Genomic DNA, 18,079 nt, shown 5'->3' on the forward strand with positions numbered 1-18,079 from the left:
TTCCCAGAAGCACTGAGTGTCTTTGTGTTATCAGATTTGTTTGCACCTTTGCACTGTGTTGTCAGCGAGTTGCCTTGGAGTTTGTGTAACTTTGTAGTGGCTACTGCTTGTAGATGTGGGATGGTGCTCTTTCTGCCATACTCTATTGACATAGGAGGGTGCCAAACCCACTGTGCCCTGAGCTCCAGATGTTTAGCATTAATATTGTCCTTTGGTGGAATTTGTTTTGTAATTCATCAAATTACAAGCATTAGGTAAACATGTGGGCTTGATTTTAAAAATGCCACTTGGATGATGCAAGACATTTCGTCTTTTGATGCATATCTTCTTAACATGCTCATAACTGTGAAGGCACCAGTCAACATACAGTATTGTGACTTTGGAGATGTTAAAGAATTGGCACAAAAACATGAGCAGTGCAAATCTTTTATTCTCCCTGAACTGACTGTGCTTTTTTCAGTAAAAAATGTTTTCCAAATAAACATGGACTACCCTAAAACAAAGACTACTCTTGATCATACATTACTCAATAGTATGACTGAGGTTGTAAGAGACAATACTACATAAACATATAAAACCTTTCCAAATTTTTTTTCTTTTTGGCTAATTGTTTAATAATCTTCATGACAGACAAAAAACCCCACACATGACACCTCAAACATTAGTTGAAAGTCTGCCTTCCCTGAGTTGGTGATAGATGTTCCTCGGACTGTGCTCCTTCCTTCCTCCTCAATTGCACTCTTTATATTCAACAGAATTGCATAAAACGTCCTCTTAAAATCCTTCCTCATGAAAGCATAAATAAACGGGTTCATAAAACTGTTTGCAGTGGCTAGAATCTGAGCTATTGTTTGTCCAGTGGGAACAAGACTGTGAGATTTAGTGTCAAGTTCCATGAAAATGTCATGATCCTAAACTGTTTTTTGATATTTGCCATCTGGTTGGTCTTCAGCTTGCGGATAATGACAGCATAACAGGTGACGATGACCAGGAATGGGATCACAAATCCAAAAATGAATCAGCACACTACAATGGCAATATGGTCTTGATTTTTAACATCTGTGTATCTGTAGTAACATTTTAATTGAGGTCATGTGATCTTCCTTGCTGTTCCAGTAAATGGCTGATGGTGTGCTACGCAGTGCTGAGACAATCCAAGCCAGCATTGCTATCACAGAGGCCTTTTTTACAGTGCGCTGGTTCTGCGCCCACACAGGAAACATACCGACCACACGACAGTACATGGTGATGATGATGAAGAGAAATCTCCTGTTAAACATGTTAATGAACATGATGAAGGACTGGAGCTTCCACAAGAACAACCCAAATACCACACTGGCTGTTGCAAATATCACACACACTGCATACCTGCATGATGCTGAAGGCATTTTTGGGTTTGTGGTAGTGCCATCATAGAAATCACTGTACTTGTTATCTTGTGCTGTTGCAGTGGGGCTCATGGTGCCTCTTGGTTCTGTTCAGCAAATAGAAAGCAGAAAAATGTTGTTCTGCTGACTTACAGCAAAAATGTCTGGCAGTGACTTCCTTCACTTCCCTCTAGATGTGGTTTGATAATGACCTATAAAATGTACAAAAATGCAAGATAACAAAAATCATTAAAATTGAGGATTAATCCTAAATTAAATATTTGTGATGATGCTGAATAGTGAATGTTTGTAGTGACACCTGTGTGTCCAGCATTTAGATATTTAAAGGCATCTTAAACTTGTCTTAAAATGGGCAGAGATCTGTGATAAAAAGGCTTTTTGGTTTGTATATTTATTTATTTTTATGAAACAGCATTATTTGAGTGTCTTGCTCGGGCCGGTAGCCAGCCAGGACTCTCACACAAATCACACCAGTCTCAGCTTCCTTCCACTTCCTCACTCACAGGCACCAGTTTATTGATTCTTAAACACACCTGCTTTTCATTGGCTCCCACTTATTTAATCCCCACTGACGTCTGAGTCCAGTGCTTCCCACTGATGGTCCCTACAAGCCACATAGAGACTGCTCAAATCAGCTGTACTTCTAAAGTGAATTTTCTTTTATTCTGTTAAAAACTGCATGTAGTTAAAATTATTTTGTTGTTACAAACAAGCCTAAAACAGTACTAGCGAAACGTCTAGTTCTATATTCTATTGTAAAACAAATATAAAATAAATAATTATAAAACATTTTTATCTTCTACTGTCTAGGTATTCAGTTCAGTCAGTATGTAGCTATTTCATGAGTTTGTGTATATAATGTGTTTGTTTAGACAGGGCATCTTCCCTTCACTTTGACTAGTCAAGATATACTTTGACAGGGTGAGTTTCAATCCAGTTAAGGGGACAGAACCATAGATGGAAGACTTTCTTTTTTCTTCTGTCCGTATCTAATTTTCAGTGCCTCCTCATCTTTATCTCCATTTTCTCCATATTATCTCCTTACTAGGTGTTACATGCAGTGTTCACACAGTTTGCTATACTGTCTTACAGCAACCCAGTCACTGTTAACAGCCATCTTCTGTTTGTGGTACTCAGACAGTATTTCATAATAGTATTTAATTCATGTCCTACTTAAAGACAATGTCTTTACATTTTGGAATGTTTTGGTACTTTGTACAACACATGTAAAACTGAAAATATCTGAACCAAATGAACGGAATCAAATTCATGTGAAGAAACAAAATGAGTGGGAGGTACATAGTACCTTCATACTACAACACCTCAACACCTCGACAGCCCTGGAACCTACGCTAGAGTTCTGATTGTGGACTTCAGCTCGGTGTTCAACACTGTAGTGCCTGAGTTGCTGCAGGTTAAACTATCCAAGCTGTTGGTGCCAGATTCCATCTGCAGGTGGATCCTGGATTTCCTGACCGACAGGAAACAGCAGGTGCGACTAGGGAAGCACACATCAGATCCTCAGACCCTAAGCACAGGAGCACCACAAGGTTGTATGCTTTCACCTCTCCATTTTAATCTGTATACCAATGACTGTGTTTCCAATGTACCAGCTGTGAAAATCTTGAAGTTTGCAGACAACACCACCCTGGTCAGTCTTATAACCAATGGAGAGGAGTCTGCATTCAGAAAGGAAGTGGTTTTGTCGTTCCGCAGCAACCATTTGCTGCTGAACACAGAAAAGACGGTGGAGATGGTGATCGACTTTAGACGTCACCCCCCCATCCTACCTGTCCTCATCATTAATGTCCCTGTGGTTTCCACTGTGGAGTCCCTCAAATTCCTGGGCACTACCATTTCCAGGGATCTGAAGTGGGAGGAGAACATAATCTCCATCACTAAGAAAGCACAGCAAAGAATGTACTTTCTAAGACAGTTAAAGAAATTCAACTTGCCTCAGAGTCTGATGATCCAGTTCTACATAGCGATAATCGAGTCCGTCCTTAAAACATCTATAACCATCTGGTTTGGTTTGTCCACCTCACAGGAACGAGCCAATCTCCAGTACATAATCAGGAAGGCAGAGAAGATCATCGGATGTAGCCTGCCACCACTCCAGGACATTTATACCAGCAGGTTGATGAAACGTGCCAGCAAAATAATTGCTGACTCTTCTCATCCTGGACATCAACTTTTCCAGCCACTGCCCTCTGCTGGAAGACTCAGGGCTATCAGAGCCAGCACTACTAGACATGCTAACAGCTTTTTCCCCAGAGCTGTAGCACTCTTCAACGACAGTGGACATTTTGCACTTTAAAACTGAACTTACAAACTTTGTATGTGGTATGCATCCTGTGGTATGCTTATTTTGCACAACTGCACAATATGTTAGTATTCAATGTTCATACTACTCTATTATTTTTCTAATATATATGTTAATATACATATCTCACATGTATAGATATCCTTAGTTCTTGTAACTCTAAGTTTTATTTTTATTGTTTACCTATTCCTTTTTCTATATTCTGCTTTATTTAATATTTTGTCTTTCTTTCTGTTATAGTTAAATTGTGTTGTGGTATATGTGCTGTCCAATTGGTTTTAGTAGGTTACATCATACATGTGTGCACTGACCAATACAAATTCCTTGTATGTGTATACACATACTTGGCCAAATAAAGTGCTTCTGATTCTGATTCTGATGGTATTAAACTGTGCAGGCATAACATTGGTTGGGAGTTCCTGTGTAATACAAAAGGAGTATCTCACATATGCAAAATATATGCAAAATACACATGAAATATACAATAATGCAATTTCTTAAATATACATTTCTTAAATGCAACTGTCTGTTTGACACTTTGATGTAGAATTCGTGGTTTTAATGTCTGTAATGGAAAACCTTTTCGTGTTAGTAAAGCTTCATGTCATTGAGTTCCTTGCTGAGCTGAATATAGTTTTGGATGGAAAGAAGGTGTTGCAAACCACATAGTCACACTCCCCCTCCACCTACCACTGTCTGCTGCAGTGCCTCCACTGTTCTGTTGGGTAATTGGCACTAGAGGAGTCACACAGTGCTAGAGCTAAAAGAGAGAGATAAAAATGATTCACATCTTATCAGTTAGATCAACTAACGTCTCCAGCCACCACCATACTCCCCTTAACAACACACACACACACACACACACACACACACACACACACACACACACACACACAAAGCTATATGATGCATTTGCAGAAGGTTTTTATTGTAAATCTAATGCATGCTAAACAAAATCCAGCAATGAATGTCTTCAGACAACAAAAGTAAAACACTAAAATGTATTATGTAACAAGACCATTACAGTTCATTAATCATGACATATACACAATCTAGAGGAACTGCAGAATGAAAGCATGACTATGCAGAGTACAAAATATATTTACAGTGTGCCTGAGCATCAGAACTTGCATTTTTTGGACTAAAATATTTCCAATCCGGAGCTGGATTAAATGATCTGATTCTGTCTTAGTTCTTGATCAAGATTATTATCAAGACTAGTCTTCATTTGTATCCATAAGAAAAGGTCAGAACTCTAGACCATAATCAGAGACAGGTCTAACTCCTTACCTTCAGTTCAAGTACTTAGAAACCCAGAGTGTATTTACCACATACATTTTTTTTTTTATTCAACTGGAATATTACCTACTTAAAGAGTAGTTAGTTCTGGAACTGCATTTATGTGAGTCTAAGCTCTGGCATACATAGAGCTGGAGCGTGACAGGTAGCGGCTCAATTTGATATAACAATTCCTTTAGACATCTAAAGTCAATCTAGTGTAGTTAAGCTTATTGTAAACAACTCATATCGTATCTGCTTTTTTGTGTGCCTATAAAGACCAGTCATCCAAACCAGTGTATCTTCCTAAATGGGTTATCACATAACAGTACTGCATTGGATGTGCTGAATTACTTCTAAATGAGGTGAGTCTTGACAAGTGTGATAAAAATGTTAAAATTAAAAGTAACTGATTGGATAAATATATAACAAATACAATCCAAATAAATTGTCCATCTAAAAAGACCAGTTAGATTGAAAATCCTTTCATTACCTTATTGTGGTATAAATGTATCTTTAAATATATGCATGCTTTAACTGACTACTTAAGTTACTTTTAAACAACTGTTAAAACAAAAGCAAAAATGAATGACAGACCCTGCTGGAAGCTGCAAGAATATATGGATTCCCATCTCTTTTTCACCAAGACTCATGATGGTGTTCTGTTCTTCCAACATGACATTCATGCAATCACTTCCAAGCTCCCTGTGGAAATTTAAATCACCCTCATGAGGAGTCTCTCACTTCCAGCAAAAGGATGACTGGGACTGTAGTCTACATTTCATTTCCTTCAGAAAAAATATATTTTCAATTATTTATGCAGTGTAATTCTGTGTTATCCTGTGAGACAACCTGACTCTATATAGACAACACAATTATTTATAAGCACATAGTCCCTAACTATTTACAATGTAATTGTTAAAACAGCATGTATGTCCTTTTCCTGTCTTTGTGTCATTATGACATATTGCTCACAGTGTCTGTGCTTATGTTACATTGTTAAAATAACCTGCTCAACATTTTTATAATCAGTTTTTTTTTTAAGCCTAAGTTATTAATTGAATGGAAGTTATCACATCAAACTTACATGTAATCAAGTTTCAAGTTTGGTTTATTTGTCACATACATAGTCGTACACGATATAACCTGCAGTGAAATGGTTTTAGAGTGCTCTGTCCAAACTAAGAAAAAAAAAAGAGGGTGCATAGGGAAACATATATCTATATATATGTACAAAATATGTTAACAATGTATGTACAATATATGTATATATATACACAATATACAATGTATATATGGATATGTGTATGTACACAATGTACAGTTCCATCTTACAAATTTACAGATTTAGAGTCGCATAGTGGTGGTGATCCCCACAGTTAATAAGTTTCCCTGATTCAGGGCCTAAATGGCCTGTGGGAAGAAGCTCCTCTTCAGTCTCTCTCTATTGGTCTTCAGGGAGCAAAAGCACTTCCCTGACCTCAACAGAGAGAAGAGCCTACTGTTAGGATGGGTGGGATCCTTTACAATCCTCCTGGCCTTGGTCTGGCACCGCTTGTCTGCAGATCAGGAAGTTCTGTATGTGTGATGCGCTCTGCTGAACGCAACACCCTTTGGAGTGCTTGCCTGTCCTGCTTGGTGCTGTTCCCAAACCAGACTGTGATGTTCCCCATGAGGATGCTCTCGATAGTGCAGGTGTAGAAGTTTCGCAGTACCTTGGAGGGCAGTCTGAAGTCTCTTAGGCGTCTGAGGTGGTAAAGACACTGACGAGCCTTCTTTGCCAGGGAGTTGGTGTGGCGGGACCAGGACAGGTCTTGCGAGATGTGAATTCCAAGGTACCTGAAACTATCTACTCTCCCCATCGTGGTTCCATTGATCCTCACAGCTTGGTAGTGCCACTCCTGCTTCTTGCTGCAGTCCACAAGCAGCTCCTTTGTCTTGCTGACGTTTAGGAGGAGATTATTTTCCTGGCACCAGTTTTCCACGTGTTTAATCTCCTCCAGGTAGGCCCTCTCATCGTTGTCCGAGATCAGGCCCATGACGACGGTATCGTCAGCAAACTTGACAGTGATGTTGGAGCTGGAAGTGGCTGTACAGTCGTAGGTGTACAGTGAGTAGAGCAGGGGGCTTAGAACACAACCCTGAGGAGCTCTAGTGCTGAGGGTGAGGGTGGATGAGACGCAGTTGCCCACCCGTACTGATTGTGGTCTGTCTGTTAGGAAGTTGGAGATCCAGTCGCACAGGGATATATGCAGTCCTAGATCCCCCAACTTAGTAGTGAGTAGGGAAGGGATGATAGTATTAAATGCTGAACTGTAGTCGACAAAAAGCATTTTAACATAATTTCCCCTCCCTTTGTGAAGGTGGGTCAGTGTGGTGTGGAGCAGATGTGCAATTGCGTCATCGGTGGAGCGGTTGTGGCGATATGCAAACTGCATTGGGTCCATGGAGGCTGGCAGTGAAGGTGATGAAGTCTCTGACTAGCTTTTCAAAGCACTTCATCACGACTGATGTGAAGGCAACAGGGCGATAGTCATTGCGGCCGGAAGGTCGAGGTTTCTTTGGGACGGGGACGATGGTGAATCTCTTGAAGCTGGATGGGACGGTACCGAGCGTTACGTAGAGATTAAACATGTCGGTGAATACTGGGGCTAGCTGGTCTGCGCAGTCTTTGAGGACTCTCCCACAGATACCATCTGGTCGCACCGCCTTCCTGGTATTCACCCTTATAAACACTCTTCTCACGTCACTCTCCATGATGATGAGGGAGCGCTGTTCTATGGTGGGCTCTGTGCATGCGCCGTTGGCTGCGCCTATAGAATATTGTTAGCGTAAGCGCTGTTAGCATTAACACTGCTAGATGTTGCCTCAAAGTGAGAGAAGAATGTGTTTAGCTCATTCCCCAGAGACTCATCCACACTCTTCAGTCCGGAGGGTGGGCTCTTGTAGTCCGTAGTCCCTGCCACAGGGATCTAGAGCCACTCTGCTGGAACTGTGACTCTAGTTTCCTCCCGTAGCGCCGCTTTGCCTCCCTCACCGCCCTGCGCACTCCGTATGCCGCAGACTTGTACTCGACCATGTTCCTGCTGATGATCCCCGCATTGTAGGCAGCAGTGTGAGAGTTCAGAGCCTCGCGCATGGTTTTGTCCAACCAGGGTTTCTGGTTGGAAAACTTCTTGATGGTGGCTCTTTGAATCGTGTCGTCCACCAGTTTCCCAATAAACCCCACTACTGCCTCCGTAAACTTGCTGACATCATCAGTGCTGCACTGGAACATGTCCCACTCTGCATCATGCAGACCATCCTACAGAGCGGCCATCGATTGGTCTGTCCATCGCGCGATCTCCCTCTGAACCGGAGCATCCCGTTTCAGCCGTTGTTTATATTTTGGTAGGAGGAAGATGGCAGCGTGGTCCGACTTGCCAAACGGTGGATGAGCTAGTGCCTTGTAGCTGTCCTTGTACGGTGTGTAGCAGTGGTCAGGTGTCCTATTTCCCCTGGTGGGGAAGGTTACATGCTGGTAAAGGTTGGGCACTGCACGCTTGAGGTTAGCATTGTTAAAATCCCCCACCATGATAAGTGCAGCATACTGGTGTTGTGCCTGAAACTGTGGGAGCCTCATAAAGTTCACACAGTGCAGTGTCCATTTTGGCCTGAGGTGGAATGTTCACGGTGTTGATGATGACCGAAGTGAACTCCCGAGGAAGGTAGAAAGGACGAAACTTGAGGGCGAGCAGCTCCACTTTGGGTGAGTAGGAGCGGGCGAGAGTAACAACATTGGCATTGTTGCACCAGCTGTTGTTTACCATCACACATACTCCACCATCTCATGACTTTCCCGAATCTGCTGTCCTGTCCATGCTGTGAACCGAGAAGAACTTGGCCAGTGGGATGGCGTGGTTCGGTACCGTTGGGTTCAGCCACGACTCGGTGAAGCAGAGGAGATTGCAGTCCCGAATGTCCCTCTGGAACTTTATGCTGTCCCGGAGGTCATCGAGCTTGTTGTCCAGAGACTGGACATTGGCAAGCAGAATGCTAGGTAAGGGAGCTCGGTGTGCCCGAGCCCTCAGCCTGTTCCTGACGCCGGCTCACTTCCCTCGAGGCCTTTTCCTCACGTTGCATCCTTTGTTTTTCCTCAGGATCTCCGTCGGCCATCTTGGGTCCGGGGTTAGAGATGGCTTGAGTGCTATGTAGATTAAGAGAATAAGAGCATCTCTGCTGTATGAGATACGCGTCGTGGTGTAGAGAGAAGGGCTGCGGAGAAATCAAGTTCAAAGTTCAAAGAGTTCAAAGAGGTTTTTATTGTCATTTCAGCTATATACAAGTACACAACAAAAACGAGACAATGTTCCTCCAGGACCATCGTGCAACACAAAAACAACAGTGCAACAGACAGCATGCTACACAAGTGCAAACAGTCCAATATAGTGCAAAATGTCATTAAATAAACATTAAATAAACAATAATAAATACAGGACAGGACAAATACAAAATGAGTAGACAGTGCAATTATTTAGTACAGTACACAGTACTGGGCATATGTAAAGCGAGTTGTGCATAGCAATCAGTGACATGCTACCCTGAACATAGCAGTCACCGGTAGCAGCCATAACAGTTCAGAGTACAGTGCTGGATTAGTACAGTACTCTAGCAGCAAGTAGGATAATGTGCAAGACTGCAACAGGAGTGCATAGTTTATTTGTGCGAGGTTTGACTTCAGCACTAGTCCGATGCAAAACAATGTGTGAGTGTGTGTATAAATATGTATGTATGTATGTACGTATGTATGTTTGTGTGTGTGTGTGTTTGTGTGTGTGTGTGTGTGTGTGTGTGTGACTGTCTATAAGCATGTATAAAAGTGCCCATTTTGGAATCTGAATTGGAATTGGAGTTAGCCAGAGTTCAGGAGTCCAATTGCTTTTCGGAAGAAGCTGTTGCATAGTCTGGAGGTGCGGGACTGGATGCTGCGATAACTTCTTCCAGATGGCAAAAGGGTGAACAGTTCATGTGAGGGGTGTGTGGGGTCTTTCACAATGTTGGTGGCTTTCCGGATGCAGCGTGTTATGTAGATGTTCGTGATGGAGGGAAGAGAGACCCCAATGATCTTCTCAGCTGTTCTCACTATTCTTTGGAGGGTCTTGCGGTCAAAGGCGGTGCAGTTCCCAGACCAGGTAACGATGCAGCTGCTCAGTATGCACTCTACAGTACCTCTGTAGAAGGTAGTGAGGATGGGTGATGGGAGATGGACTTCCTTCAGCTTCCGAAGGAAGTAAAGACGTTGCTGGTCTCTCTTGGTGATGGAATGGGTGTTCAGGGTCCAGGTGAGGTTCTCCGCTATGTGAACACCAAGGAACTTGATGTTCTCGACAATCTCCACTGAGGAGCCGTTGATGGCAAGCGGGGAGTGATCTTGCCTTGCTCTCCTGAAGTCAACAACCATTTCTTTTGTCTTGTCAACATTCAGATACAGGTTCTTGACCTTACACCAGTTCTCACCAGTTCTCGCACCTCCTCTCTGTATGCTGACCCGTTGTATTTGTTGATGAGACCCACCACGGTCGTGTCATCAGCAAACTTGATGATGTGATTCAAACTGTGCATCGCTGCACAGTCATGAGTCAGCAGTGTGAACAGCAGAGGGCTGAGTACGCTACCGTGGGGAGCACCAGTACTCAGTGTGGTGGTCTTGGAAGTACTGCTCCCAATCTGGACTGACTGAGGTCTACCAGTCAAGAAATCCAGGATCCAGTTGCAGAGGGAGGTGTTCAAGCCCAGTAAGCTCAACTTTCCAATCAGATGCTGAGGAACAATGGTGTTGAATGCTGAACTGAAGTCTATGAACAGCATTCTTACATAGGTGCCCTTTTTATCCAGATGTGTGAGTGCCAGATGAAGTGTGGTAGAGATGGCATCATGTGTAGAGCGGTTGGGGTGGTACGTGAACTGCAGGGGGTCCAGAGAAGGGGGAAGCTGGGTCTTGATGTGTCTCATGACGAGTCTCTCGAAGCACTTCATGATGATGGATGTGAGTGCGATGGGACGGTAGTCATTGAGACACGACATCGTGGGCTTCTTAGGCACGGGGACGATGGTGGTGGTCTTGAAGCATGTTGGGACCATGGCGCAGCTCAGAGAGATATTGAAGATGTCTGTCAGGACATCTGCAAGCTGGTCAGCACATTCTCTGAGCACATGACCCGGGATGTTGTCTGGTCCAGCAGCTTTCCGTGGGTTAACTCCATGCAGAGTACGCCTCACATCAGCCGCCATCAGGCACAGCACCTGGTCATTTTGTGGAGGGATGGACTTTTCTGCTGCAACGTTGTTCTGCGCTTCAAACTGTGCATAGAAGTCATTCAGCGTATCTGGGAGGATGGCATCACTGCCCAAGGAAGTGGTGTTTTCCTGTAGTTAGTAATGGCCTGAATGCCCTCCCACATGCGCCGTGTGTCACCAGCGTCTTTGAAGTGTCCATGGATCCTCTGTGCGTGTGCACACTTTGCTTTCCTGATTGCACGTGACAGTTTGGCTCTTGTTTTCCTGAGAGCCTCTCTGTCACCTGTTCTGAAGGCTGAGTCACGGGTCCTCAGTAGCATACGCACCTCAGCAGTCATCCATGGCTTCTGTTTGGGGCGTGTGGTGATCGTCTTGGAGACAGTAACATCATCAATACACTTGCTGTCACTGATGCTGTGTACTCTTCCAGGTTAACAGTGCCACCGTCAGTAGCAGCCTCCTTGAACGTGATCCAAGTCATGTGCTCAAAACAGTCCTGAAGAGCAGAGATGGCTCCTGCTGGCCAGGTTCTCACCTGCTTCAGAAGCGGTTTTGAGCATCTGACGATCGGTCTATATGCAGGAATCAACATTACAGACATATGTTCAGAGTATCCGAGGTGGGGGCGGGGCTCCGCCCGGTACACGCCGGAAATGTTTGTGTAAACGAGATCCAGCGTGTTCGCTCCTCTCGTTGCAAAGTTCACATGTTGATGGAATTTAGGCAGTACTGACTTGAGATTTGTGTGGTTGAAGTCTCCAGCGCCAATAAACAGTCCGTCTGGACGAATGTTCTGCAGTTCACTAATCGCTCCAGGGGTAGTGGGAAGAGCAAAAAGAGTGAAAAAAGTGCCAGGTGTGGACAGAGCAGTCGTGACGGCATCCGACCTCACCGGCGCCATCTTAATCCAAATTAAAATTTAATCAATAAATAATTTTTTTGACCACTACATGGTCAAAAGTATGTGCACATCCCTACTAATGACTGAGATCAGGTATCAACTCCCACAGGTATGACGGGCAGGTGTCTCAATGGTGGAAGGTGTTACATAGTGGACACTGAGATTCATCATAACCCTCTTATGGCCTTTCTAAAGTCAGAGTCATGAAGCTGCTAGTAATTCTTTAATGAGTACATTCATACACCTCTAATCAAAACACATTACTGTTTTTATAGTAGTTTCCTGCGCGTTTCTTGTATTCTGCATTCTTAAATTGGTAAATTGTTGCACTTTTACTAATATAAGAAGCAACAAGCTTGTGTTTAACTCTACATTTCAAGCAAGCAATAGTGAATAGTGACAGTACAGTGGGAGACAACACATGAAACATGGATGACATAAGAGGAAAAAAGGGCAAAGGTCACAACAAGCAAATACATTCAGGGAGAGATCAAGGACACCAAATCAGCCAAAGAAACACTGTCCAGCTAGAGAATCCGACTGTAGAAAGTGGCAGCAACATGAAGAACAGTGTGGGAAAGTTTTGTAGCTCACACACTTCACACTGCAGGAGGATGGGAAGGTTGTGAAAAAATCAGGAGATTCATAGAAATGAAGAGGCATAGGGCACTTTAGATAGGTGTCATGAAAAATTAGGATTTTGCAAATACACCACATCTGGTTTATCGCAAAAGTGAAACATCAGTGTTCACTTCTGTCAAAAACTGCAATGACTTCTTTGAAAACATCGTTGGGTCTCTCCAGCATGACTTCATTTTCCTAAACAATTAATACGCAGTTCCTCTATGTATAAGTCTTGTCTAATTACAATGATTAACTGAAGTATGTGAATTGTGTGGGATTGTTTACACTTGATACTAGAATAATGTTCTCTCCCATCAATTGCCAGAAGTAGTAATTCATCACAAGTAGTAGATTTGATTGGGTGTATTCAGTTTAGTGTCTGCTTCCCTTCCCCAATACTGCTGCTGTGTTTGGGCTGATCTCTCTTCTCTTCCCCAGCACTGCTGCTGTGTTTGGGCTGATCTCTCTTCTCTTCCCCAATACTGCTGCTGCGTTTGGGCTGATCTCTCTTCTCTTCCCCAACACCGCTGCTGTGTTTGGGCTGATCTCTCTTTATATAACCAAATGTGATGCTGCACCTTCTCACACAGTCAGAGCTTGGTAAAGTGAATGACTGCACAGACTAATAACATTATTTTTATACAGAGTGTTGAGCCCAGTGTTACACTTGTGTATTAACACAGTCCTGTGCACAGTCCCAAGGCCTCACACTGCAAGATGCTCAGGAGATCACTAGTGTTTTCTTATTTTCACCATTAGTGTAATGCTTTTATACTTCAAAATGTAATAAAGTACAAAATGTAATAGAAACATAAAATGTAAATATAGGTGTAATCATAATTTTCCTTTATTAATGCCTGCAAAATGACTGATATTACACATCATATACTGTATGTGTCGGTGTTGTACATAATTCATGCTACTTATGGGTACATATGTAATACAGAATATACGAGCCTTTATCTCTGCCTGCTGGTGCTAATGCAGTTAACAAGCTTTCTTGAAAAAAAGAATGTTTCATATAAAGGCCTGACACTGTAAAAACAATTAGTTGTTTATATCTACTTTTATAATATTATTAATCTATTTGATTTCATTTTGAGGGCAAGTACAGCCATGCAGTTTATCTCTACTGTGTGGTCCCTGCTGACCTCTAGTGGTTAACTAGTATAGATTTTAAAGAGCAGGACTGATGTGTAACATAAACCTTTTTTAACTATTTTATTTATCAGGAAGAACTAATTATGCAGAGTCTCAAGAAGTAGGGCCTATTCAGAGAAACAGATACCTAAAAAGGTCTATTTGGTAAATGGACTTGATAACATGGACCAGTTTATAAAGTGGTTGTACCTAAAGGGAGCTGTGACTGTATATTCTTTATAAGTTCCATTGATGTTTTCACAGACTGAACATAAATGAATAATGCACATACACAAAAACAAATACACAATAAGGTATTTCCTTACACTGAGTTTTCTGTTTTAATAGTAATACTGTTGTAATATCATACCGCTGACATAAATGCTGGCAATAAATGTTTCTTCTTCTCAGCAATTTTCTGCCAAAGCCTGTGGCGTCTTGTTGTGATAAAGATAAAATATCTAAAAGTTCTTTATAAGTTAAAGATTAATCAGACAGAGAGTTAACACCAAATCTAAAAACTCTCAAAATTCTTAACATATCAACAAATTGACTAGGACAAAGTATATATTACTATGGATTATATATTACAAATTATAGATTAATATATATATCACAAATGGTTGGTTGATGGTTTGCAAACAAAAAAATTGAGATTGACATGTTTCCATTTTTTATTTCTTGTCACACATTGTTTACATTTGGCTTTCTTAACGTTCCCATAACAACTGATGAGTATCAACAAGATGGACAGACTCAGACACCTGATATGTACCAGCCAGTGAATAATAATTAGTCAGTGTGCCTGGCAGTATGATTGTCTGAGAAACAGTGTGTGTTACTGAAAACGACAGTACCGGAACTGTCACGGTACGGCCCCTCGTGCGTGTGTGCGTGTGTGTGTATGTGTTTGTTCGTATGGCCACGCCCTCCCCGTGTTTCACACCCGCTCCTCATTTTGTGTCATTATCGTGAGTGTATATAAATCTCTTTTTTAGTAATGGATGTTGTCGGTGATTAATCTTGCGTTAGCCTGTGTGCTACCATGGCTGTTGTTCGTGTCAGTAAACGTCACTTTGTCACACTCGGCTCGTTCCTGCGTCCTGCCTAGCCTCCGACGTCACAGGAACTATACATTTATCAAAATCTTCTTAACTTTCCAATAACTGATAAGGGTCACAACAAGATTGATAGACTTGGACAAATGCTAAATATTCATGAGTGCATACTAATTATTCCATGTGTTATATTATTAGCACTGGTTGGTTAATAAAATCAAAATAAGACTGTGGCAAAATGAAATAACTGGGAAGAATGGCTGAAAACTGAAATAGATCATCCTGGCAGTGTGATTGTGTCAGAGCCAGTGTGTGTTGATTAAAAAACTTTCTTCAACTTTCAGTGACTAACTACTGGGAAACTATACATGAATCTTTTTTTGTTTGTTTGTTTGTTTTATAACTTGAGTGTTTTGATTTGTTTTTTTCCAGAAATTTAGCACTTCCCATTTATTGCACAAGATCCCTGCAGATAAAACATTAGAGTCCTTTAGGGATTAGCAGTTCTTAGTGGATATTATTGGATTCCTTTTGGTCTGCTGTGACAGTCTAATGGTATGTGTTGTTGGTAGTAGTTCTTGTTCAGTAATGTATTTGATTCTGTTGGTTTTTGATGATATTTTATAGTAACCTTGTGGTATTGTGCTCTAGTTGTGCGTTTAGTGGTATTTAATGAAACTAATTAACCTTTAGGGGAGTAATTGTTCATACTGGTCTTACTGGTTTTTAATGTTATTTATTCATTATTCCATTATATAAGTTTCATGTTGCTTTTTCAAACTCTAGCCTGCCACATATTACAATAGTAAAGCCTATAAGAGCAAACAATGATAGAATGTATAAAATATGTCTAAATTGTTCCAATTCCAGTAAACAGTAACACACCAGTATTTTATAGGCCATACAGAGTTTAATGCAATACTTGAGCTTTGGTTGTACAATAAATTGTAATTTGCAGAAAAATATGAACTGTAGAAATGTTTCATGTCCCCGAACTGACTGTGCTTTTTAAGTAAATAAATACAGATGTTTTCCATATAAAACAAGACTACTCTAGACAAAGATAACATGAGTGAGTTCTTCAAGAGGCAAAATTGCATTAGCAAATAGAAATATTTACACATTGTTTTTTACCTAATTGTTTGATATTCTTCATGACAGAGAAAAACATACACAAGACACATATAAAGCTGTTTGCAGTGGATAGAGCGGCAGAAATTTTTTGTCCAGTGGGAACAAGACTGTGATATTTAGTGTCAAGTTCCATGAAAGCAACAGTGTGAAATGCAAACCAGCAGATAAAAAAGCCAACAAGCTGCACTGTCATGATCCTAAATGGCTTTTTGGACTTTACCATCTGGTTGGTCTTCAGCTTTTGGATGATGACAGCATAACAGGTGACGATGACCAGGAACGGGATCACAAATCCAAAAATGAATTGGCACACTACAATGGCAATATGGTCTTGATTTTTAACATCTGTGTATCTGTAGTAACATGTTTTTATTGAAGTCATGTGATCTTCCTTGATGTTCCGGTAAATGGCTGATGGTGTGCTAAGCAGTGCTGAGACAATCCAAGCCAGCATGACTATCACAGAGGCCTTTTTTACAGTGCGCTGGTTCTGCGCCCACACGGGAAACCTAACAACCACACAGCGGTCCACGCTGATGATGATGAGGAGGAAGATGCTGCTGAACATGTTAACGAACATAATGAAGGACTGGAGCTTGCACAAGAAGAGCCCAAAGACCCAGTCGCCTTTACCAAGTAGACGACATAAATGGCAGGAAGGCACAGAACAGGAAGTCAGACACGGCCAGGCTGAGGTACCAGGTTGTGTTGACCGAGATCTTCATCCTAAATCCAGAGATCCAAATCACCAGACCATTTCCAGTGACACCCAGCACAAAGATGATCACATTGGCTGTTGCTAAGATCACACACATCGCATCTCTGCATGATGGTGAAGACAATGTTGGGGTATCTGTTGTGTTGGGGTAGTCATAGTAATAATAGTCAGTTTGTGTCACTTCGATAGAATTCATGATGTCTCTTGATTCTGTACAGCAAACAGAAACAGAAAATGTAGTTATTCTGATTTACAACAAAAACCTCTTTTAATGACTTCATTTCCTAGATGAGTTTTGATAATGAGCTGTAAACTATAAAGATTAAGATAACAAAAAGAGCAAGACCCCTGTGAGGATTAATCCTAAATTAAATAGGATTAATGCTGCTCCTGAATAGTGAATGTTTAAAGTGGCACGTGTGTCCATCATTCAGTATCTTAAACTTGTGTTTAAAAACTCCAGGTAGTTCTTGCACTGAATTTTTGTGCTGTTAAAATAAAGCCTAAGAATAGCACTAGTCAAAATGATAGTTCTCAGAAGGACTCACTTCTCTATAAGGATAAAACTAATATAAAATAAAAAATTATAAAAATTATAACTCTTCTACTGTTTAGATATTCTATTCAGTTGATATGTAGATAAGTAAATGAGCTCTTAGAGTTTATATGTTTCATATACACAGGATAACCATTTTTTCATTAAATTAAGCCCGAAGGCTCAAAAGTGAGGTTTGGTGTCCCAGCCTCACTCCCTTCCAAGCTCACTTTAAACCAGTTGCACCTCTTTAAGCACTATGCCACTAATAATCACAACCCGTAAGAGCCATGATGGCCTTCCCAGCAACTAAGTCCATACTCAGCCCCACTGCCATCATTAATGCATGCTCAGTGCCATGCTCAGACCCATCCTGGCCTCCACAATGACTAGAGCCAGCACCGTTAATACCTGCTCCATGCCACCAGTTCCATCTGGATCTACCACTTTACACAATGACATGACAACCTCAGCCACTCCAACTTTAGGGTGCATTACCCCAATCCAGACTGAGCTCTCCTCCTCCACAACTACTGACTAGCCCTTTCAGCTACTTATGATAACTCCTTTACAGTTTCTATAAATTTATGGCTTCAAAGGCTGAACTGTACAAGCAGTGATGTGGCAGACATCTACACATCCTTTGACACCTGTCTCTACTGGTCTTATAAGCACCTGCAAACATGCATTCGCTCACCTCAGCC

The 18,079-nt window shown here is 41.6% G+C and overlaps 1 protein-coding gene across 1 annotated transcript; it reads right to left on the minus strand.

Moving 5' to 3' along the window:
• Window positions 1–100: 100 nt before the first annotated feature.
• On the minus strand, window positions 101–17,870 carry LOC113569426 (chemokine-like receptor 1). The gene is given in 5 exon segments (XM_035525951.1): window positions 101–142; window positions 654–882; window positions 16,239–16,754; window positions 16,756–17,050; window positions 17,744–17,870. Coding segments are annotated over 5 exon segments (1,209 nt in total).
• Between the last annotated feature and the right edge of the window lie 209 nt (window positions 17,871–18,079).

Source organism: Electrophorus electricus, chromosome 5, assembly GCF_013358815.1.
Source record: "Electrophorus electricus isolate fEleEle1 chromosome 5, fEleEle1.pri, whole genome shotgun sequence".
In the NCBI taxonomy this organism is placed as follows: Eukaryota; Metazoa; Chordata; class Actinopteri; order Gymnotiformes; family Gymnotidae; genus Electrophorus; species Electrophorus electricus.